This window comes from Hesperophylax consimilis, chromosome 5 (assembly GCF_061612785.1).
Source record: "Hesperophylax consimilis isolate HC1 chromosome 5, BYU_Hcon_1.0, whole genome shotgun sequence".
In the NCBI taxonomy this organism is placed as follows: domain Eukaryota; kingdom Metazoa; phylum Arthropoda; class Insecta; order Trichoptera; family Limnephilidae; genus Hesperophylax; species Hesperophylax consimilis.
This window is the reverse complement of record NC_142840.1, coordinates 584,567-608,428: the sequence shown is the minus strand read 5'-3', so window position 1 is coordinate 608,428 and position 23,862 is coordinate 584,567. Positions and strand designations below refer to the sequence as shown.

At 35.9% G+C, this 23,862-nt stretch overlaps 1 protein-coding gene across 2 annotated transcripts in view; it reads left to right on the top strand.

Annotated features, from left to right (window-relative positions):
* CrebA (Cyclic-AMP response element binding protein A) overlaps positions 1–23,862 on the top strand; it is a 254,457-nt gene that overhangs the window by 17,537 nt on the left and 213,058 nt on the right. Inside the window, exon 2 of one of the 2 annotated variants that reach the window (XM_089631511.1) lies at positions 15,573–15,608. The exons of the other annotated variant lie outside the window; for it this stretch is intronic. Within the exon in view, the coding sequence (XP_089487637.1) occupies positions 15,573–15,608 (36 nt within the window). The remainder of the gene's footprint in view (positions 1–15,572; positions 15,609–23,862) is intronic. 2 annotated transcript variants of the gene reach the window in all.

The window sequence follows — 23,862 nt, the reverse complement described above, 5'->3', positions numbered from 1 at the left end:
CCCAAGTGGGATTTAATCAGTGATGCAATCTTATATTAACAGACATGGGAAATCGACTACATTTATTGAAACTGCACAAGAGTCCCAACTGCTCCTTACCGTCTGGAGCCAGACCCTCCATTTTACCCGTGACCTCCGGCTTCCTAGTCGAGAGCCTTACTCCTCGACCACGGAATTCGTTTTATTCTAGCATTTAGGTGTTAATACATTAGTCTAATTAGTTATTAATTATGCACAAATGAACATAATATGAAAAATAAAATAACGCCCGGGTTGCCGACAGTGAAATCGGAGTAAAGGAGACAGCCTAGAAAATCAGGAACACTTGTTTACTACTCTGTTCATTAAACATTTATAAAGCCATTTCAATCGTGAATTGCGATCATGAGAGTATCTTCCACTTTATATACTATAATTAGAAATACTAATTTAGTTTCTTTGTCGCTGTGTTTGGAACCCTGGTTCAATGAACTCTAGAACTTGGATTTGTTTTTAATGTCCAGTGATTTTCCACGGGGCTGTGCTAATATATAAACAATAAATATGTTGGCACAAAAGTCCTCTCTCGATTACCTAAGGTGGTAACTTTGTTTATAACAAATGTGGTGTCGCAAAAGTCCTCTCTCGATTACCTAAGGTAGTAACTTTGTTTATAATAAATATGGTGTCGCAAAAGTCCTCTCTCGATTACCTAAGGTGGTAACTTTGTTTATAATAAATGTGTTCGCACAAAAATCGTCTCTCGATTACCTAAGGTAGTAACTTTGTTTATAATAAATATGGTGTTGCAAAAGTCCTCTCTCGATTACCTAAGGTGGTAACTTTGTTTATAATAAATGTGTTCGCACAAAAGTCGTCTCTCGATTACCTAAGGTAGTAACTTTGTTTATAATAAATATGGTGTCGCAAAAGTCCTCTCTCGATTACCTAAGGTGGTAACTTTGTTTATAATAAATGTGTTCGCACAAAAGTCGTCTCTCGATTACCTAAGGTAGTAACTTTGTTTATAATAAATATGGTGTCGCAAAAGTCCTCTCTCGATTACCTAAGGTGGTAACTTTGTTTATAATAAATGTGGTGTCGCAAAAGTCCTCTCTCGATTACCTAAGGTAGTAACTTTGTTTATAATAAATATGGTGTCGCAAAAGTCCTCTCTCGATTACCTAAGGTGGTAACTTTGTTTATAATAAATGTGTTCGCACAAAAGTCGTCTCTCGATTACCTACGGTAGTAACTTTGTTTATAATAAATATGCTGGCGCAAAAGTCCTCTCTCGATTACCTAAGGTGGTAACTTTGTTTATAATAAATGTGTTCGCACAAAAGTCGTCTCTCGATTACCTAAGGTAGTAACTTTGTTTATAATAAATATGCTGGCGCAAAGGCCTCTCTCGATTTCCGAAGACATTAACTTTGTTCATAAAGTAAATTAATTAGTTTTGGAGGAATACTCAAGCCAATAATGTGCCTATTTTAGTGCTATATCACCACCAATGTAAGTAAAAATCGCTTGGAAAACGGAGACTAGAAATTGTCTATTTAGATTATGAATAATTTTATAAGAAAAAAAAGGTCAAAAAGAAAAAAAATCAAATGAGAAATATCGAAGTCGTGATGACAATGTCATTACAAATGGCGTCTTATGTCATAAGACGCCGCCGTTTGCAAAAATGAGAACATGTCCCGATAGGGCAATGAGTTAATGACAAATTAAATTATAACGACGGAGAATAAATCCGCCGCACAATTCATTCCCACGTGGTCTGCCGTCCGCGCCGAGTGCGAGCATTTTTCTATCACTTTCACAATGATTTTAATTTGTCGCCGCCATCAATGGGCGCTCGCCTGGCCGCTGCCGAGAGTGTGTACTGGCTTATTACTTACCACGCTCATTGCCCAGATTGCTCGCATTGCCGGCTCCTGCAGACGACATGCCGCGCCGTCGCTGGGCGATACGCCCGGGCCCGGCTGTTTATCATACACACTGTACACTGTACATTAGGGTGGATCGCCATTGTATGGAATTTTTTATTTTTTATAAATCAGTTTTCGCGGGGTGCGGAATAGATGCTCTAGGTACATACGATTAAGCATACAAAATATCAATTTAAAATTTTGATAGGAAGTACTGCCCCAAAGCAGTTGAATTATTTAAAATCTGATAAAAAAATATCCCCTTGTAAAACAGTTTTGTGTCAATATTAATACTTCAATTTTTACTTTTACATATCATAATGAATAAAAATTGCCGCGCCTTAAATAATAATATTAAAAAAATGTGATAATATTTATTTTCCCGCGAAAATTTGACAAATTGCTGAGTCCAATTTCGCGCCTCGCTCGCGCATAGCGTATTCCCGCGCGCAGTGACTCGGGGCCGCGGGGGTGTTGCATGCGTTATTGCAATCATCAGCAAACAATTGTAATTAGCAGCTAGTGTGTTACCAAGTTATGAAGACATGATGAAATATTTTATTCACGTCTCGCAAAGTACAGAAAAACGATTCCAGGATTTGGTAAGAGATTTTAGTGAAATTGTTGCTGCTAAAATAGAAAATATTTGGAAACGACCGTCTCTACCGATCGTGGAACATCGCACAATTTTGGCGCGAATAAAGGACTACCATGAAAAATATCGGGCGATTCTTAAACCATGCAAACGTAGAAAGCATAACGAGAGTTACCTTAAAAAACTGGATGATTTCAAAAGACGCACCCAGACGTTGTTTGATATCGCTGCTTGCAAATGTTCTTCGTTCGAAAATTGTTTTTGTGCGCAAGATCAAAAAGTACCTATTAAAGAAAGACATTTTTTGATAGATCAAAGAGGTGACAGAAAAATGATGATTGGTTCTTTAGATAGAAAAACTACTGAGCAAAATGAGAGCAATATGTTAAGAAAATTAAAGCGCAAACTTTACCAAGAAACACAACAAACATATTTAGATCAACCGTCCACATCTCGCAGTACAGTTTCAAGTTTTACTAACGTTGATCTTCCAACTGACCAACAATACTTTGCTTCATCTACTTCTTCTTCTTATGTAATAAATCCAACAGACAGTGGATCTGTTGTATCCAGAACATTGGATTGATACAGTATTTCTGATCAGTCAGGTGCTGCCATCGTATGCGCTACTTTGGAAGATATTGGATTAGTGACAACAGACAATCTAACACACGTGATCGATCGTAATAAGATTCGACGTGCTTGTGCCAAAACTAGGACCACACTGACTGCCATCAACCAGCCCCACTTTGATTTGTGCATTTGCATATCGTTTGACGGTCGAAAGGATAAAACATTAATCATGGAGGATGGACGCAGAAAAGTTGTCATAGAAGAACATACCAGTCTTTTGAAAGAACCTGGCTCACAATACATTGGCCACGACGATGCGAAAACAATAGCTCACAAATTGTTTGTATATTTTGTGGCAAAATCCATTGATTTAGCGTGCATCGGATGTGACGGAACAGCAGTTAATACTGGAACTAAGTCTGGGATTATTCGACTTCTCGAAGGAAAGCTCCATCGTCCACTTCAGTGGTTGGTCTCTCAGTTACATGCTAACGAGTTAAGTTTAAGACACCGTTTCGAATAATATCTTGATGGAACAACAACAGATCCTAGAAGCTTCAGCAGCCAACTAAGAAAGTTACTCAAGAACTGTGAACATCTTCCTGTGATAGAATTTCAAGCAATAGAATGCAACTAACCGGACATTACAAAATTCCGTGACGACCTTAGTACAGACCAGCTTTATTTACTGGAATTTATTGGAGCAATCGCCGAAGGACAATGTAACGAAAACTTAGCGAAAAGAAACCCGAGTAAAATCTGTCATTCGCGTTGATTAACAACAGCCAATTCTAATATTTGACTTTACATTTCAACCAAGAATCCGTCAGAAAATCAGGTGATGTTGACTGAATTTGTACTAAGAGTGTATGCTGCGATATGGTTTAAAATAAAAAAAAACAACCCTCGTGTGTTTAACCATAAAATTGTCTCGTTACCTTCCAGAGCATTTGAAAAAGGTGGAAGATCCCGTAATTCAAATACACTTATATTAAACGAAGAAGGAAGACTAATTAGAGAGTTGGCTCTGAGACGTATTCTAAGTATCTGAGAACGTACGTCACGGTTCTCTCCAATAGGAGTATTTAAGCTACCCACTTATAATTTCAACGCAGCAGACTTTATTGACTTGATCTACTGGGAAAAACCATCAGAACCACCTCTTACAAAACTGATATCTAGCGAGACAATAATTGATGCCATTGCAGACCACGAAATTATCGAATCCAACATTTTGTGTAAGTTCCGATTTATGCCCAGTCACACGCAAGCCACGGAAAGATGCATCAAAGTGGTAACGGCATCATGCTTTGCTGTTTGCGGCACTGAAATACGTGAAGGGTGGATACAAAACAAGCTGGAATCTTGTCGTATAATGCCAGTATTCAATTCGAAGAAGGACTATAAAACACAATAACTTTTATGATTTTTGACTTTATTTTTTAACATTGTTTTTTGATTATTTGTGTAGCAATGGTACTTTTATTGTTTCTTGATTAGTAGATAATATTATTAGTAAATGAAATGTTATTTTTTTTTATATTTTAACTACTTTTATTGAGCAAAGATTAAACCCTTATTTTTCTAGTTTCTCGCTGTTTTTAAAAATTTGAATTGACTTGGGGCAGTACTTGCACTCAAAATATCTTAATGCTGTCATAATGACTTTTAAAAGTATCCCCATAGAGCATCCATTCCACACCCCGCTACTAAGAAAAACATAAAAACAAAAAATCGATCCACCCTACTGTACATGTACATGCCAGACAAACTGGACAAACCTGAATGGTCGCCTATAGACGCCTGTATACTCCTAATCCAAGCGTATAGTACTAGTACAAACTTATAGGTGTCTTCGATTTTATTGTCAATTAAATTATATTTATTTTATTCCTTTATTAATCTCTAGAGATTTTTAACTAAAGAAAATACAATTTTACCTCGCCAACTAATAATTTTGAGAATGTGGTCGATAGCCCGTGGGTAGGAAGCTCGGTTTAGAAGTCCGTTCGGAAGAAAGCATTCGACACTAACAGCGATCACCAAATTACTTCCTTTTCAGAACACGCTGCGTTTAGTGGAAAGTTGCGAGTAATTAACTATAAATCGTGGGATTTTTAACTTATTTAATAAATATAAAAATATATGTATACGTATATGTATTATAAGATACATTTTCTCAACTACTGGCACTATTCAATAATTACTGCCGGTCTTATCATTATTATTTTTGTAGGTATGAATGTATAGTATAATTACTGACTGTAATAATACTATACATTCATACCTTCCTACTATACATATTATGTATAGTTTATATTTTTGTCAACTACTGACACTATTCAATATTACTGACGGTCTTAGTATTATTATATGTTGGTATATATTTTTCTCAACTACTGACACTATTCACTAATTACTGACAGTCTTATTTTTGAATGGGCGATTAAGTCATATTCATATTTTTAAAGCTGATTACTCAATGCATTTGTAAGTTTTTAAATATTTGGTGAAATATCGTATACTAACTGTCGGGTGCCTACTTTGGTGAAATACCGTATACTAACTGTCGGGTGCCTACTTTGGTGAAATACCGTATACTAACTGTCGGGTGCCTACTTTGGTGAAATACCGTATACTAACTGTCGGGTGCCTACTTTGGTGAAATGCCGTATACTAACTGTCGGGTGCCTACTTTGGTGAAATACCGTATACTAACTGTCGGGTGCCTACTTTGGTGAAATACCGTATACTAACTGTCGGGTGCCTACTTTGGTGAAATACCGTATACTAACTGTCGGGTGCCTACTTTGGTGAAATGCCGTATACTAACTGTCGGGTGCCTACTTTGGTGAAATACCGTATACTAACTGTCGGGTGCCTACTTTGGTGAAATACCGTATACTAACTGTCGGGTGCCTACTTTGACGCTGTCCTATCGTTATTCGAGCGTGTTATCTACCTCTGAGTTACACATAATTCCACTGTTGTATAGGAAGCAAGTACGCCACGCCAGTAGGTATATGTATCTCATATTTCGGGTTTGTTGAAAGTTTAACAGCTTTCTAGTCTTGTTTTCCTCCTAGTTTATGCAGTTAGTAATGTATTGAAAACTTTTTATTTATACACTTATCTTTTCCTAGATTTGTTGGTATGCTTATAACAAGCACATGTGGGTACCGCCGCCCCGGGAACCATTTATTGGATCACCAACACCTCTCACATATGTCACTACAAAGTAATTCGCTACGTTTGTTGCGTTAGTCTTGCCGGCGGATGCCTCTGATCACCTGCTGCGTGGCAGGCCGGATCGGGAGAGACTTTTGTCCTCTCCGGCGGAACATCGCCTTGCGCCGCTGTGGGAAGGATGGATTCAATCTTCCGTCTCGTTCAATGCGAGTGACTCTTCGGAGTGACCAATCCCCAGATTCCTACCCACCCTTCATACCTTCCCAAAACTTCCCCTCATTCCTTTCCTAAAAATGATGACTTAAACCCTGAGGGCAATCATTTTCCTGAGGGCCTCCTGTGTGGAGCCAATGTAAAAAAGTATTATTTAAGCTCGTACTGATTTTACATTGATAATAATTAATAATTAAAGCAAAAGTAAAGCTCTTTAGCTTTAAATTTTACTTTATTTTTTCAGTTGGCTCATCGAAATTTTTTTAAATTTACGCAAGTAGATTTAAACAATATACTTGTATAAATTCACCTCCCCTCTCTCCATAATTTGAAACTTACGCAAGTAGATTAAATAAAATACGTAAATAAATTCACCTGCCCTCTCTCCGTAATTTGAAACCTACGCAAGTAGATTAAACAACATACATATATAAATTCACATCCCTCTCTCCATAATTTGAAACTTACGCAAGTAGATTAAACGACATACATATATAAATTCACATTCCCTCTCTCCATAATTTGAAACTTACGCAAGTAGATTAAATAAAATACATATATAAATTCACCTTCACTCTTTCCATAGTTTAAACCTTACGCAAGTAGATTAAACAACATACATATATAAATTCACATTCCCTTTCTCCATAATTTGAAACTTACGCAAGTAGATTAAAAAAATACGTATATTAATTCACCTGCCCTCTCTCCGTAATTTTAAACTAAGTAGATTAAACAAAATATATATATATATATATATATATATATATATATATATATATATATATATATATATATATATATATATATATATAAAGCCACCTTCCCTCTCTCCATAATCTGAAATGATGGCCTAGAACACCCTTGAGGGATGAAAGCCAGAAACAATTTGGAAAAAAATAATAAAGCCTTGGAATTAAAAATTTATTATGTGGTGATTTAAAAAAAACGGCGCTTTACAAATCATCCCAATAGAATTAATATCATGAGCTTTCTTTTTTTTTGTTTTAACAATAAGAAACCTGTATGATTCTAGTGTCGCATTTTATTTTATGAATAATTAGGTACCACTAATATAGTCATTATTAAACGATAAACACCTACTAAAAGCAATTAAAGAGAAGTTCAATGTAAAAATACCAAAATGATGAAACTATCTTTTTAATTAATTATAAATTTTAATATTCATAATTATAAACACTAAATATTCTTAATCTTGACACTCACCACTCTTCTAGACACAATAGCTTCTATAGAAGAGGAACATTAAAGAATCAAAAGCAGTGAAAACTCATTGTATGAATTATTTTAGTTAACATTGATTATACTCTGTAATACTATTATACTGTAAATTGATTAATTATTTTTAATTATAAATTTTAATATTCATAATTATAAACACTAAATATTCTTAATCTTGACACTCACCACTCTTCTAGACACAATAGCTTCTATAGAAGAGGAACATTAAAGAATCAAAAGCAGTGAAAACTCATTGTATGAATTATTTTAGTTAACATTGATTATACTCTGTAATACTATTATACTGTAAATTGATTAATTATTTTTAATTATAAATTTTAATATTCATAATTATAAACACTAAATATTCTTAATCTTGACACTCACCACTCTTCTAGACACAATAGCTTCTATAGAAGAGGAACCTTAAAGAATCAAAAACAGTGAAAACTGATTGTATGCATTATTTTAGTTTACATTGATTATACTCTGTAATACTATTATACTGTAAATTGATTAATTATTTAATAAAATTTAAAAAAAATCAAATCAGTCAGCTAACCATGAAACAGTCATTCGATAGTGTAATATTAAATGAATAAAATCATATTTTTTAGTTTTTTTCATCACTTTTGTCATATGGGATATGACCCATATTACTAATATCGCTATGCATGAAAAAGAAATCCGATCGTTAGTTTGAATTATTGTTGAACCAAGAGGATAGTGCCCGTATCATAAAGTGTCTTCCATACAATCCTGCCTATGTCCACGGCAACGACACACATTCATTATTATTATTATTTTAATCTAATAACTTATGACTGCTTTACACCATCCATTTATTTATTCATCAAGTTTGTCTATTCCTAGCGATTCGGGATGAAAAAATGACTATTTCATTTTGGTAGTTGATACCGTGAGTGGTACGTATATGACGGTATCGATTTTCATACAGTTTAAAGATGGAGGACATTATTTGACATCTATTATCTCTCATTGTTTTACATAACTATAGAAAGTGAAAATTTTGTAGGGTTTTACAGTTTTATATTTAAATTATTAATAAAAAGACTACAATTTGTGTGATATGATTCGCTGTGCAAAATGTTATTAATGATTGTGAATGTGTACTGTTATGTATGTTGAATTTCGAGTGTATTTTTGATGATTTGACTGTTTTTTTAAGGAAATCGAACACGAGAAACTTACATACGTACTGTTAACTGCTCATGGCGTGTTAAGTTCATATTGTAACATACTTTTAATAATGAATTAATAGAGACAGGGTTGTGACAGCTATTGCTTTGGCATCTGCGTTAACGTGTTTTAGGGGTTTCACCTCAAATATTATAATATGAAACCTATGAAAATCATAATGATAAAGGTTCAAACGACGAACGGGTAAACGAAAACATCGATTGGATAACGACCAAGCACGTGAAACAGCTCGCAAATATTAGTGAGAGATGCTTGACGATTGTGATCTATTCAAGGTGCTTCTATTTTTTGACGATTTAGTTCCCTTCCAAAATGTTATTTCTACTCTAATGGCAACTATCTGTTTGAAATCGTAAGTATGAAAATAATGATCGTGTCGAGCGAATTTTTTCATATGAGGATCGGTTTGAAAAAAGTATTGTGTAAAGCAGGCATAAGGTTGATAGGAACATGGTTTTTTTTCTGCTGTCACCAGCATCTGTATTCAACTATCCGGAGCGCGCCAAGTCGGGTGCATTATTTTAGGAGCTGGGTATTAGAGTGGCAAAAGTCATAAAAAAGTTTGTTTTAATAATATTATGTGCGTAATGTATATATTCAAATGTAACTTTCACAGTGATTATAATTTCTCAACGTACCACAATGCCGAAAAAATCGTAGCATAATATACTTCCAATGAATTGGAATGAACTCATCCTAGGAAGGAATGGGTCATTGCCTTCAGCAATCAACCATGTATGTATTGTCGAGTAAGCACAACACTATAATTATGCTTTTTTATTATTCTGTATCGTAACTGTACGATTGATTATTAAAGCACAATTATTATAAAAATAAGCTATCTATTATAAATGAAAAGCATAACATTTGAATTAGTGAACACACCAAACGCGCGCCCAACGTACGTACACGATTGACAATTGTCACAGCTCAGCTGTGGATTAATTTGCCGTCCTCTGTGTTTCCTCCCTCCTCACAGTAAGGGAAATCAGCCTCCTGTGTGGAGTATTGAATAAACTTTTATTTTTTGTTTTATTATCACGTTTGAACGAACACTTAAGCCGCACTTCTTCTGAGCTCCTAAATTGTGTGTTCCACTTAGTAACGGGGGTGTTCTGAATGAATCCATTCATTCGGTAACTAGGAACTGCAGACAATCTGTATTTTCCCAATTTTTTACAGTTTCCTTTTGTATTAACGACCCGTATTTTTGGGATGGTTTGAAATTTTAAGTCGTAGCAGCTTTGGGGGTTGGAATTTTAATGTCTGCCTCATTCATAGTTAATTTACTTTGTGTTCTGCTCCGCGGGAATTCAAACACATGAGGGGAGGGTAGGACTGACGAAGTAGTGTTGAAATGCAATAATCTGCTTCAGACTTCTTACACATTCTGCAAACGAACAAAATACTTGTATAAATTCAATATACATAATATCTTTTGAAATTTATTTTTATTTTGTATTACACGTATATAAATTTAAAGAGTTTCTTTTAAAGTTAATTGTGATGAAAACTTAATTTATGTTTACTGTATTTTATGCTTTTTTATTTGTGTTATACTGTGGTTTTAAATGTATGTTGTGATCTTTATATAAAGCCCAGTAGGGCGTTGAAAAATAAATAAATAAAATTATAAATACACCTCACAACAAAAACATTATAATTTTTTGTGCGATAATACTGACCGTATTTTGATATTGTTTGTTTATTCCTGTTTTGTTGCAGTTACTATTTCAATGTTGATTTTTTTAAATAATATCTACTTCTAAACATTATAGTACATAATATTTGAAAATTGACTGACGTTTGATTGACAGTTTATTTAAATTTAATTCAGAACTTCTGCAACATCGTAGTACCGACATTCTTAGTTGTAGTATTTAATTATCCGTATATAACGTCCATTAGGAATTCAGATGTGCGCCCGCGATCACAGTAAACAGTTTTATCTCTAATTACTTTCATAAACCGAGCCTAATTACATTGTATATTTACTTCGCATAGGGGTTATTTTTCTTTACACCGACTCTCTTCGCGATACACTCATGTGGAACGGAATGTTTTACTAAATTTGAATTCAGGTGTGTTGAATGGCAAGTATTGATGCGTTGTAAAAAGTGGCACTTTATTACTTCTATGTCACTTTCAACGCCTACTTAGTTTGCAAACTTGTTACATTTCACTTCTCGATTACCTTTATACGTGCATTGAATGCAGCGAAAAAAATGCAATGCATTTTCAATCACTTTTGAGGCGCTCAGTAAAATGGTTATCTCTAAGCCACTAGTTATAAGTCACTAGCTATAAAACTTAGTTATAAGCCAAAAGTAATAAGTTGAAAGTGGTAGGAAGAAATTAAGATGTTAAGCGCTCTTGACGTTATTTTATCACGAAAACGGCGCTATATAAGTAATCCAATCATTATTATTATTATTAATTGGGAATCTGTCAATATTGTATTTATTCGCCATTAAATTGTCTCCTTATTGTTTCGTCTGTACTACTTGTATCTCTACCGTCATCGAGGCATTGGGTTTCCTTATTCAATACATTTACCACTTCCCTAAAGTAGGCACTATCTAAGTATTTCCATTTGAGAACCTCTTTTTACGTTTTTTATGACAGCTAAGTTGGTACTTACCATTTAAACGGTGATAATTTTGTGTATTTAGTTACGAACCTGCGTTTAAATGCATGCATAGAGTTTTACTTTAATTGTTGTATTTTTAACATAGTTAACTTCGATTAACATAGTTATTTGCTGATAACTATGTTAATCGAAGAATAATTCTTACACATTGATATGATATGTTATTATTATAGTACATGTATATGCTCTACTTCTCGGAAATAATAATAATTGTGGAATCCCATTTTAAATGATGTCGAAGCAGGAAAATAAATGTTATTTTATTTTTGCGATCACTATTAAATTTGACGCATTTTGAATATTTTGATAAATAAACATACCAATTTAATACAATTAGGTATTTATGTTTTTACATATATACCTACATAAATTTCTGTGAAATCCCCATGGGCGTTTTACTAAAAATAACCGATGACGAGCACCATCACTACCTCGATATATTTATTCATAACCCGCTTAAGTTATTGCTATCGGTACGAACACATTTTGTTTTTCGATATAAAATAGCGCAGATAGACCCCCGTTAAACAAATGTTATGTCATACGATGATCTATGTTTGATATTTTTTTCGTTTATATTTAGATTTGAATGTAAACAAATGCGTAATTTTTTACTTTTTTACATTCCGGGTCGTTCGTTTAATCGGAAATTCATGATAAAAATAGAGCGTCCTGGAGCCATTTCATTATTTATAACAATATGCCAACTTTGTCAAAACGTTTTAAGCGAACGCTTCTCATAATGTGCCATATTTATAGAATCTAAAATATGGATTCATTGGCTTTAAACCGGAGTAAGCAATTTCATTTGAGGAATAGTATTAATGAAATAATATGGATTCATTGGCTTTAAAACCAAGTAAGCAGTTTCATATGTTTCCATATTAATATTTTGAGGAATGGTATTAATTATGTAATATGGATTCATTGGTTTTAAACCGGAGTAAGCAGTTTCATTTGAGAAATAGTATTAATTAAATAATATGGTTTCATTGGCTTTAAAACCAATTAAGCAGTTTCATATGTTTCCATATTAATATTTTGAGGAATGGTATTAATTATGTAATATGGATTCATTGGTTTTAAACCGGAGTAAGCAGTTTCATTTGAGAAATAGTATTAATTAAATAATATGGTTTCATTGGCTTTAAAACCAATTAAGCAGTTTCATATGTTTCCATATTAATACTTTGAGGAATTGTAGGTATTCATAAAAGAATGTGGTAAATGTATATTTGTGTATATAATATGACACCAATCGCTCGAGTAGATAGGCATTATCAAAATGAATCTGACAGCGAGCTGGTATCAAAAATATGACTGAGCTCCAAGTCCTAACATGACGTGTATCGGAGTCACATCTCTTTTATTCCCGTGTAAACCCGTGTGAACATGGATGGAGAAATTTCCTCTGAAAAAAAACCTTTTCTCCGAATATGGCTTTATACCGCTTTGGTCGGTTTTAACGTCTATTATTTTTGGCATTAGGTACACTGACAGCACATTGAGTGCAATTTTTATTGACACTAAGTGCAGTTGTCTCTGGTCTGTAGGTACTTTCCAGCGTATTGTACCTAAATTATGATTCAGTAACAATAATTATTCATTGTCAACTGCAAACTGAAACGCGAACCGAGCCACGAATTGCGGGAAAGGAACGAAACAACTTCATGTGGCGTTTCGCGCCATTTACGGTTGCTTCGTTCCTTTCCCACAAGTTGAGGTTCAGTTGGATAGTTCGGCTCGCGTATGTATACGTAGCATAAAGTCCTGGCGTTCGGAAAACGCTGAAACAAGAAGTTATTATCTTATCATACATAATAATATATTCGTATTTGCAAGCCTCCAGTTTGTGTGCATCCGTTACCTAATCATTGTATCTGAATTGCCCGGTTAAATGTATCTTTGATTGAAGCAATGTTTTCTGCAGAATATTGATTCATCTTTTCGTTTTCTTTGTTTGTAATACCTACTTTCTAGGCATTTAAAATCCAGAACCACCACTGAAATTCCTGATGTTCTGAGTTAATATTAGACGTGTTTGTCTGCTTTTTATACAGACAACAAATTAGCATTATTTAGGTATTTCTGCCAAATAAATGCTTATTAGTAAGCAAATGAAATAATTCAATCCATTATGTAACTTCGCTTGGTTAATAATTCATTATGAGTATTAGCAATTCAAGTAGTCTTGAGATGACGTTAAAACGATAAATTTCACCGGCTGACCATCTTTCTCTGGTTCGCGTGAATGTCAAGGCTCGGCCAACATGTTCCGTTCCTTTCTAATTCACGGAAGCTTTTTCCGTACTCATCTACCTTCAATAAATCTAATAATCTGATAACACCCAGTAAAATAACTCTATAATAGTTATTTAGCGTTTTTTTAAATGACTATTTTATATATAAAATTACGTTGTTGTTAATACTTTTAAAGAAATAATTACTAATTTGCATATAATATTTACTTATTTGTTATACCCTCGTAAGAAAAGCATGTTCCGAGTTTACTAATTCCTAATTCCTGAAAAGCCGTAATACAATTATCGTATACATATAAACGGTTTATGTTTTGGGACTTTAGTTTGGTTGTCATAATTTACGATGATCTGTGTTTTTTTCGCAAGTTTTTTAATGCTAGGGCTTTTGAGGCGTCTTGTCATAGTATTTGCATTCTCATATTTCTAGATGTACGAATATTTGCATCTAAAACTTACGCACCGTAGTGCAAAAGCAGAACAGCATTTTTACTTACTTTTTAAAATGTCTTAGTTATTCCGGTTTCCTCTCCTACCGTCGCGTCGGTTGGCTGTCGTCATTAATAATAATCAGGTCATTGTCTGCTTCTATTATAACTACTTATATCCTCCACCTTCCTCGTCCCCACTACTTTCTGCCCCACACATATTCCCATCAATTGGGGATGCTCTTGTGCAGTATTCACATTTAAAAAATAACTTGGGAGTGTAATAATGTGATTGTTTCCCGTTGCTTTCCACTTTGCAAACCCCCCAACCTTAAAGTTAAATATATCAAAAGTATTTCAAATCAACGCCGGTTGATAAAGTGTGAAGGTAGGGGTACTGTACCGTTCGCCGATTTAATTTACAAATTATCTTTCATAACCAATTATTATGTTTTTATGGTGCATTCGGACGAGCGCGAGCGGCAGAAGCGGGTTCTCCCAGGTACCAACTGCAGATCTTCCGGGATATAATAAAGCCCCTTTGGCACGATCTCCAAGGACCGATCGGTCACGACGAGCCGAGGTCGTGACGTCCCATATAAAGAGTACCTACTTGTCCGTGTTCATTGCATAGAGAAAAGTAGGTTCATTCTTCCCACTAATTTTTCTATAAAAATGGAAATATTTCTTATTAATTCTATCTGCCAAAAACTTGCGAACTATCTTTAAAACAGTCGTGACTGTATCTGAAACTAACAGTTCATGAGAGATTCTTTTCAAAGCTAGGAAAGGGGTATTTTATCTAATCTCCTTTTGCGTTTTCTAATGGTCGATTTCCACGATTTTTTTAGAATCATTGTTCAGCACCCATAAATTGTAATATGTGGCGGTCCCGTTTATTATAAATAATAAGTGAATCATGTGACCTATTGTTATTACAGAAGTCAATAATATAAACATGTGCCATCGATGAATATTCCCTTTCTCATCTGATAATTTAACTGCTTCTGAGACATGCTGCTTGTTTCCTTATACCGATCGATATAAATGCACTTACATATATTAAATATGACGACTGATGCCAAAGATCTTTTTGTAGCTATTTATTTTTCCTTACCGTTTGACAGTATTAATAATTTCTTCGATTCTTTCTATAATGGTATGGGCGTTAACCGGTATATTATTAATTTAGGATGTCCATCTACGATTTTGGAATACTTTTCGTCTATGTGTATCCCGATGTTTCCCAATATCATTGCACACATTATCTCATAACTGGTGTGTTTTCAGACCAGAGGAAACGAAAGACAGTCGCACCAAGATCACGTGAGTACCTACTCAAAGAGTGGCACCCACTCGATGCTCTTCATATTGACTTTTTCTAATGTTGCGAATAGACATGAGAGAAAACGGCGAGCCGATCCACGAATTACGGGAAAGGAACGAAGCAACCGCGAGCGCCATTTGCGGTTGCTTCGTTCCTTTCCCGTAAGTGGTTCAGCTCGGCAGTTCGGCTCGCATGTTTATACGCACCCTTACATTAAACCCAAACAAATTATTTCATAAATACCAAGTATAGCGTAAAGTGAGTAATAGAAAGCAACCCTTCATCCATTTCCGTTCGCCCCTAACTTGTCCCTTAACACTTAAACTTGTCTCAAGTCTCAATATTCTATTTATATTAATATAGTACAATTAATCTAAATAATAATCATTTTAGTAATTACTGCTAATCTCTGACGTTTTATCCAACTAGGTGTTGGCATTCTACACATATCTGCACCTTATCTTTCTAGTAGTTGCTTACTTTGATTTAAAAATGAATACTCTTTTGTTGTTGTATATTTGACATTTCCTTTTGTTTGAATTTTAAGAACATTCTTTAAGTATTTTAATAACGCAAACTGCCTTCTTTGCATTTTTACTTTCATTTAGTTTAAATGCTCATAAAAAGTATTATTTATTAGAATAATACACAAATAACTTTGTTTACATTACTTTAATATATATAACCTCTACAAGTTTCATGAACAATGTTCACATCATCAGGAGCAAGTATATACTGAACATTGTAAACATTGTTCATGAAACATGTAGAATGTTGAATGTTCAGTATATACTTGCTCCTGATGATGTGAACATTGTTCATGAAACATGTAGAGGTTATATATATTAAAGTGATGTAAACAAAGTTATTTGTGTATTATTCTAATAAATAATGACATCACAAAGTGATAAGCTTTCAGAAGAAATTTTCTTCGAAAAATTAAAGTATTATTTATTTGTAGCATATTTTGATTAATGTATAATTTAAAGTGTTCTCAGTGTTATATTATATTTTATCAATGGTTATTTAATCACCGTGGTACTATCAGCAATTGTATTATTTACAATGTTAACCAGTTCAGGAAAACTAAATAATTCAACCCTGGAACTTAAAGAATTTATTTATTAACTGAGTTAACAATAAATTACTCTCGTTATTTTGGCTTGGATCTGGGAACTAGATTTCACACCGTGAGACCAAAAAGAACTTCTCATGTATCGCGGTGAGCCGAATTTTAAGACCAAACTCTCTTATTAACTGACAATCACACGGAAACTGTGGATCTTCTATTTATTTATTTATTTATTTATTAATCTTAAGTTAGCTCACATCTTCGTGTGTGCTAATAGTTTTATAAACATGTACATTGTTTGGCAAACATAATCTTTCTTTAAATATTTCAATAAAGTCACAAAAAAGAAACATTAATAATTGAGATAGACATATTTTCTTAATTCATTTTTGAACTTATTAATATTTTCTATCACAGCAATTTCCTTCGGGATTTTGTTATAGAGTTGAACGGCCTGGTACATCAGAGATTTTTGGGTGCTTGTTTTTTTTTCTTGTTGGCAATCTAATTTGCTTAGAATTTCTCGTCCCGTGTCCGTGTATCTCGTTATTGTAATTTATTTTTCTTTTCAGTTTCTTAGACATCATCCCTATGTTAATTTTATGTATAAAAATAAGTACATTCAAATACACAGTTTGCTTCACCGTCGAAATATTATTATTGTATATATATATCAAAATATTATTGTACATATCCTAGCCGAAATCTTATCACCAATTTATTATTTTAGGGTCAATTTAATCGCAACATCGATCTTGATCTCTTCAGAGAAATGTTGTTTATTTTCTTGAATATTTATTGATGTACGAAGTAACAAATAATGTCCCTCCAGGTAACTGATCGCTCCCTAGACCTCTAGAGCCTGGTGGGCGATGAAGATCATCGGAGGCAGCGAGGAGGACCGTAGAAGCGTCGTTATTTTTCAAAAGCCCACTGTATTTTCCGTATTTCCGCATTGATTGAACATACCTTGTTAATATTATCTAGATTTTTCGTGGGATATGGTGCTATCAACAACCATAAGTAGCAGAGCGACTTTTCGAGTTTTCCAAAGCGTTAAAATAATAACAGATTCAAACAAAAGTAGGTTGATCTTATACATCAAATGGTTATTATTTGACCCGCTCAGCCCACAACTGATAGACTCGCCACTAGTAGACCAGATTTGAACATGGGAATGGTGGTTAAATACAAGTTATAGTACGATACCTTCTACTGGTTTTGCCTTCTGGACCCGAATTCTCAATATGTCAGCGTATGAATACCGGTAATCACTGTTCTTCTAAAAATGGTTCGTCTCGTGAACTACAACAGCTAGTCTTGCGAATTCTATAAAAAGCTGTTGATTCACAGCGGTTTAATCTATATTAAGGAGTAGATTTACTAGATAATTATTTTTGTTGTTTGTTTTTGGGGTGTTATGCCGTGTTGCGCTAACTCCTTCTTTAGCCGACGTTTCGGACAGCGTTGCAGTGTCCATCATCAGGGCAGATCCGGTAGATCCGAAGATGTCTTATGTCTGAAGATGTCTGAAGACATCTTCGGATCTACCGGATCTGCCCTGATGATGGACACTGCAACGCTGTCCGAAACGTCGGCTAAAGAAGGAGTTAGCGCAACACGGCATAACACCCCAAAAACAAACAACAAAAATGCTTTTGGCCGTGAGAATCTAAAAACTTACTAGATAATTATTATTTATAAAGAGTTCCGACAATTTTAATGATGTAGAAGTGTAGTTACGCCCAAATTGTACCGGGTAAGGCTGTTGCTCAATCATGTGACCCCATTTGATCATCTGTTTAAGATATTTCGGAATAGAGTAATAAATACATTTTCTGAGGGGCGATTTTTTAGGTTTACGTTGGCTAGGAAATTACCCCTTTGTCTCCCAATACTCTAATATCGCTGGATTTGCCTACCAATACCGAGTTACAGAAATCCTCAGCCACCAGTAACCGTGACAGCTGCCCGTATAATGAAACGGAGGTGTCGAACATTGATGTAAGCTTGATTGTATAGCGCCGTTTTCGTGAGAAAATCACCTCAACGGCGCTTGGTGTCGAAGAATTATTATATTATTATTAGTTTTACTATGTCATTATTATTACTTATTTGTTTTATGATCACTATGATATTATGTATTATGATATTACCACTATAACACGGGAATTTGCCTAGTTTGTGCAAGGCTTACTTGTGGAAACACTGGAATCTCGATCATTCAGAGTAGTTAAAAAGAGAGCATGCTATATTGAATGTACTTATACATGACCACACTGACTTACCTATTCATACCTCCTTCGACAGGATTAATTTATTGCTGCATCGTTATCTGTTCGTCCAATAAAAGTATCAACATACAAATTACAGTGCATTTTATTTTGGCACGGTCTTCACGAGCTGTTTTCACGTTTTCATATGAAAAAAAACAAATGAGCCACAAACAATAATTCTAGATGTAAGCAACAAATCGATCTCCATCTCGAATGCCAGTCGAAACGTAGGCATGCTGAGAATCTTTAACAAGTATTACAATGAAGTCTGCTCGGAGGAACTAGCAGCATTTGTATCTTGCGCTGTATGCATTGATGTATTGTGCCGGTATGACGAATGCGTCCGAACAAAATATGACAACGTCGCTCAACTGAGACTTTTTAATTAGGTTTAGGCAGCGCCGGTCCTGTGCAGGCGCATTCGGGCGCTGACTTGCCAATGTCCCTGCAGCACCCTCGAGGTTTGGCTCGGGGCCGGTCCTGCTATTGGGTACCAATCCACTATCTACATCTATAACGTAGTTCTGATTCTCGGTCAAGGCTCTCCTTACATCATTATTTAATTAGGTTTAATCAGCGCCGGTCCTGTGCAGGCGCATTCGGGCGCTGACTTGCCAATGCCCCTACAGCACCCTCGAGGTTTGGCTCGGGGCCGGTCCTGCTATTGGGTACCAATCCACTATCTACATCTATAACGTAGTTCTGATTCTCGGTCAAGGCTCTCCTTACATCATTATTTAATTAGGTTTAATCAGCGCCGGTCCTGTGCAGGCGCATTCGGGCGCTGACTTGCCAATGCCCCTACAGCACCCTCGAGGTTTGGCTCGGGGCCGGTCCTGCTATTGGGTACCAATCCACTATCTACATCTATAACGTAGTTCTGATTCTCGGTCAAGGCTCTCCTTACATCATTATTTAATTAGGTTTAATCAGCGCCGGTCCTGTGCAGGCGCATTCGGGCGCTGACTTGCCAATGCCCCTACAGCACCCTCGAGGTTTGGCTCGGGGCCGGTCCTGCTATTGGGTACCAATCCACTATCTACATCTATAACGTAGTTCTGATTCTCGGTCAAGGCTCTCCTTACATCATTATTTAATTAGGTTTAATCAGCGCCGGTCCTGTGCAGGCGCATTCGGGCGCTGACTTGCCAATGCCCCTACAGCACCTTCGAGGTTTGGCTCGGGGCCGGTCCTGCTATTGGGTACCAATCCACTATCTACATCTATAACGTAGTTCTGATTCTCGGTCAAGGCTCTCCTTACATCATTATTTAATTAGGTTTAATCAGCGCCGGTCCTGTGCAGGCGCATTCGGGCGCTGACTTGCCAATGCCCCTACAGCACCCTCGAGGTTTGGCTCGGGGCCGGTCCTGCTATTGGGTACCAATCCACTATCTACATCTATAACGTAGTTCTGATTCTCGGTCAAGGCTCTCCTTACATCATTATTTAATTAGGTTTAATCAGCGCCGGTCCTGTGCAGGCGCATTCGGGCGCTGACTTGCCAATGCCCCTACAGCACCCTCGAGGTTTGGCTCGGGGCCGGTCCTGCTATTGGGTACCAATCCACTATCTACATCTATAACGTAGTTCTGATTCTCGGTCAAGGCTCTCCTTACATCATTATTTAATTAGGTTTAATCAGCGCCGGTCCTGTGCAGGCGCATTCGGGCGCTGACTTGCCAATGCCCCTACAGCACCTTCGAGGTTTGGCTCGGGGCCGGTCCTGCTATTGGGTACCAATCCACTATCTACATCTATAACGTAGTTCTAATTCTCGGTCAAGGCTCTCCTTACATCATTATTTAATTAGGTTTAGGCAGCGCCGGTCCTGTGCAGGCGCATTCGGGCGCTGACTTGCCAATGCCCCTACAGCACCCTCGAGGTTTGGCTCGGGGCCGGTCCTGCTATTGGGTACCAATCCACTATCTACATCTATAACGTAGTTCTAATTCTCGGTCAAGGCTCTCCTTACATCATTATTTAATTAGGTTTAGGCAGCGCCGGTCCTGTGCAGGCGCATTCGGGCGCTGACTTGCCAATGCCCCTACAGCACCCTCGAGGTTTGGCTCGGGGCCGGTCCTGCTATTGGGTACCAATCCACTATCTACATCTATAACGTAGTTCTAATTCTCGGTCAAGGCTCTCCTTACATCATTATTTAATTAGGTTTAATCAGCGCCGGTCCTGTGCAGGCGCATTCGGGCGCTGACTTGCCAATGCCCCTACAGCACCCTCGAGGTTTGGCTCGGGGCCGGTCCTGCTATTGGGTACCAATCCACTATCTACATCTATAACGTAGTTCTAATTCTCGGTCAAGGCTCTCCTTACATCATTATTTAATTAGGTTTAATCAGCGCCGGTCCTGTGCAGGCGCATTCGGGCGCTGACTTGCCAATGCCCCTACAGCACCCTCGAGGTTTGGCTCGGGGCCGGTCCTGCTATTGGGTACCAATCCACTATCTACATCTATAACGTAGTTCTAATTCTCGGTCAAGGCTCTCCTTACATCATTATGTAAATAATGATCCCTTCAATGTGACGCCCTTTAAAGCCACTTACAAATTTGTGTAAATCTTTCAGCTCCGGGCGCCATTTCTCCAAACAACTAATAATTGGATTACAGACGGAATTCCCCGTAAATTACTCAACAGGATTACTCGTTGTGGTTTGGGGTTTCTTTAGCCCACCCAATTATTATTTCGTAACAGTAAATGCAAATACAAACGCGTCAAATTTATTATTGCCGCCTTTTAAACTACTTAAATATTTATTATAAGTAAGGTTTATTATACAAATTTGTAGAATTTAGATAAATATGCCACATATAAAATTTTCACTGAGGTTACACTACACTTTTTTATTTATTTAATAATAGAAAAAAAATTTCTAGTAATAGCATTTTGTCCAATTTTGTACTAAAATATGAAGCTAATATTTTTTTTCTGTATTATTTTCCAATGTTCTCATTAATCTCTAAAATCCATAAAGTTGAAGAACATCAGAAGCACTACAAACATTTTGTATTCGGAGTATCATTGGAAATGTTCTATTGCTGGCTACTTTGCACTAACATATGTTGACTGCGTAGCCGATTTTTGTATTGTGAATATATACATGAAATCAAATGAAAATAAACTGCGCTATATAAATGCTATGTTGTTATTATTATATGTAATGGGTGAAGTTCCTATGAATACAGCGTTTCTGTATTAGATATTGTTTTGACCGAGAGATAGAGCGGCCAATATGTTTTCTTATTTTTTTAAATCGCATCTCTGAAGTACTGATCTTCGCAATAATTTGAATAAATTGTTTAGTTATATATGAACCATCCTGTAGTGTTACCAGATCTGATAAGCCAGATGGTTCTTCTTTACTTCTTCTTCCATCTTTCCCTTCTCCTCTCCGTTTCATTTCGCCTACCTCTATTCCTTAAATTACGGTATTCACTTTAAATAATTGCTGCCTTTTGAGTGATTATCATCTATGGAAATACTTCCACGTAAGTAATGCAATATGTAATATCCCAATTACGTTAACCTGAGTCTTTTAGAGACACCGTTGAAATGTAATAAAATTTACCTTCGAGAGTTTCGGGTAATGATGCTGGCGAGATCACGGCGGGGTCAGCGACCTTTAGAATTTCAACTCGCTATCGTTATTGCCAACAGGCGGGATGACCGAAGAAAATTATTTTAAATCATTTCATTCGATGATTTTTTCGCCTCGTATTACGGGCAGTCTAAGTGCATCGAAACCAAAGATAATAGAATGTGACCATCGAAGAAGAAATCATAAGATTGGTATTTGAGGTTTAAAAATACCCTGAGCTGATAAAATGTGTGTTAACTTCTGACTAGGGGGATGTTTTGTGCCTCCCATTACATTAATGTGGAGGGAATGTGACTGTCGAGTTCCTCTAAAGACGAACACAAACAACATGTTCCACTGACTGTGATGGTATGTTATCTATCGCACGGATTGACTGTACTTGTAACAAGTCGAGGGCTAAAGTACAACAAATTCTGTGTCATTGTTCGCCTCTGCTAACATTGGGTTAATTTTGACAGCAATTCCTGTTTCAACCCGAAATCGGTATCTAATAAAACAGTTCGAAATCCTTTTGAGATTATAAAACCACATCAATTGGACCAACATCATTGAATCGTCTTAAAGGATTGGGTATTGATAGGAATTTATTCTATGTCAATGGTTGCACTGAACCTAATAGCCGAACTTCGAAATTATGAACAGATTAACCATCAAATTATGTTTTTTGATCCATCTAAAATTTAAGATTCACAGATGGCTAGCGTGCAAAATTGTGAAATAAATACGATAAACGTCACTTTTTATTTCAAACAAAAATCCTATGAAAAGCATTTCATACTAAAGTATTTAGTGAATTTTCCAAAGCAGTTTGTCAACGTATTCTGTTTTTTAATGAATTACTGCCTCCCATTTTTCTACAGTTTTACAAACACAACGCCTCACTTTGCAGCTCTACTTTTATGTGATTTATTTTTCTTCGTGATCGCCTTTGAAAAGAGTACACTGTATTTAATGGATAATTAGTTTATTGTTATTTGATTTATTTATTTTTACTCTTTATTCGAGCTCTACTGGTCACGTCTGTTTCAAGTAATCTAAAGTTCCAAAGCGTTACGGTTCTATTCCGCCCTCAAGTAATTTACTCAGTTTAAATAATCCTAATGCACTCTGTGGCGCTCAAATTCCACGTTAAAACTATTTATAAAGTCATGGAAACATGTGCTACCTTACTAATAAAAACTATAATTCACACCCGTTAAACGGTGTTTTTGTTACACACTGTACAAATACCGTAATTTAATATCGAATTAGTACTAAAAAATGTCTCGCATTTTTAACAGACTGGCGCAT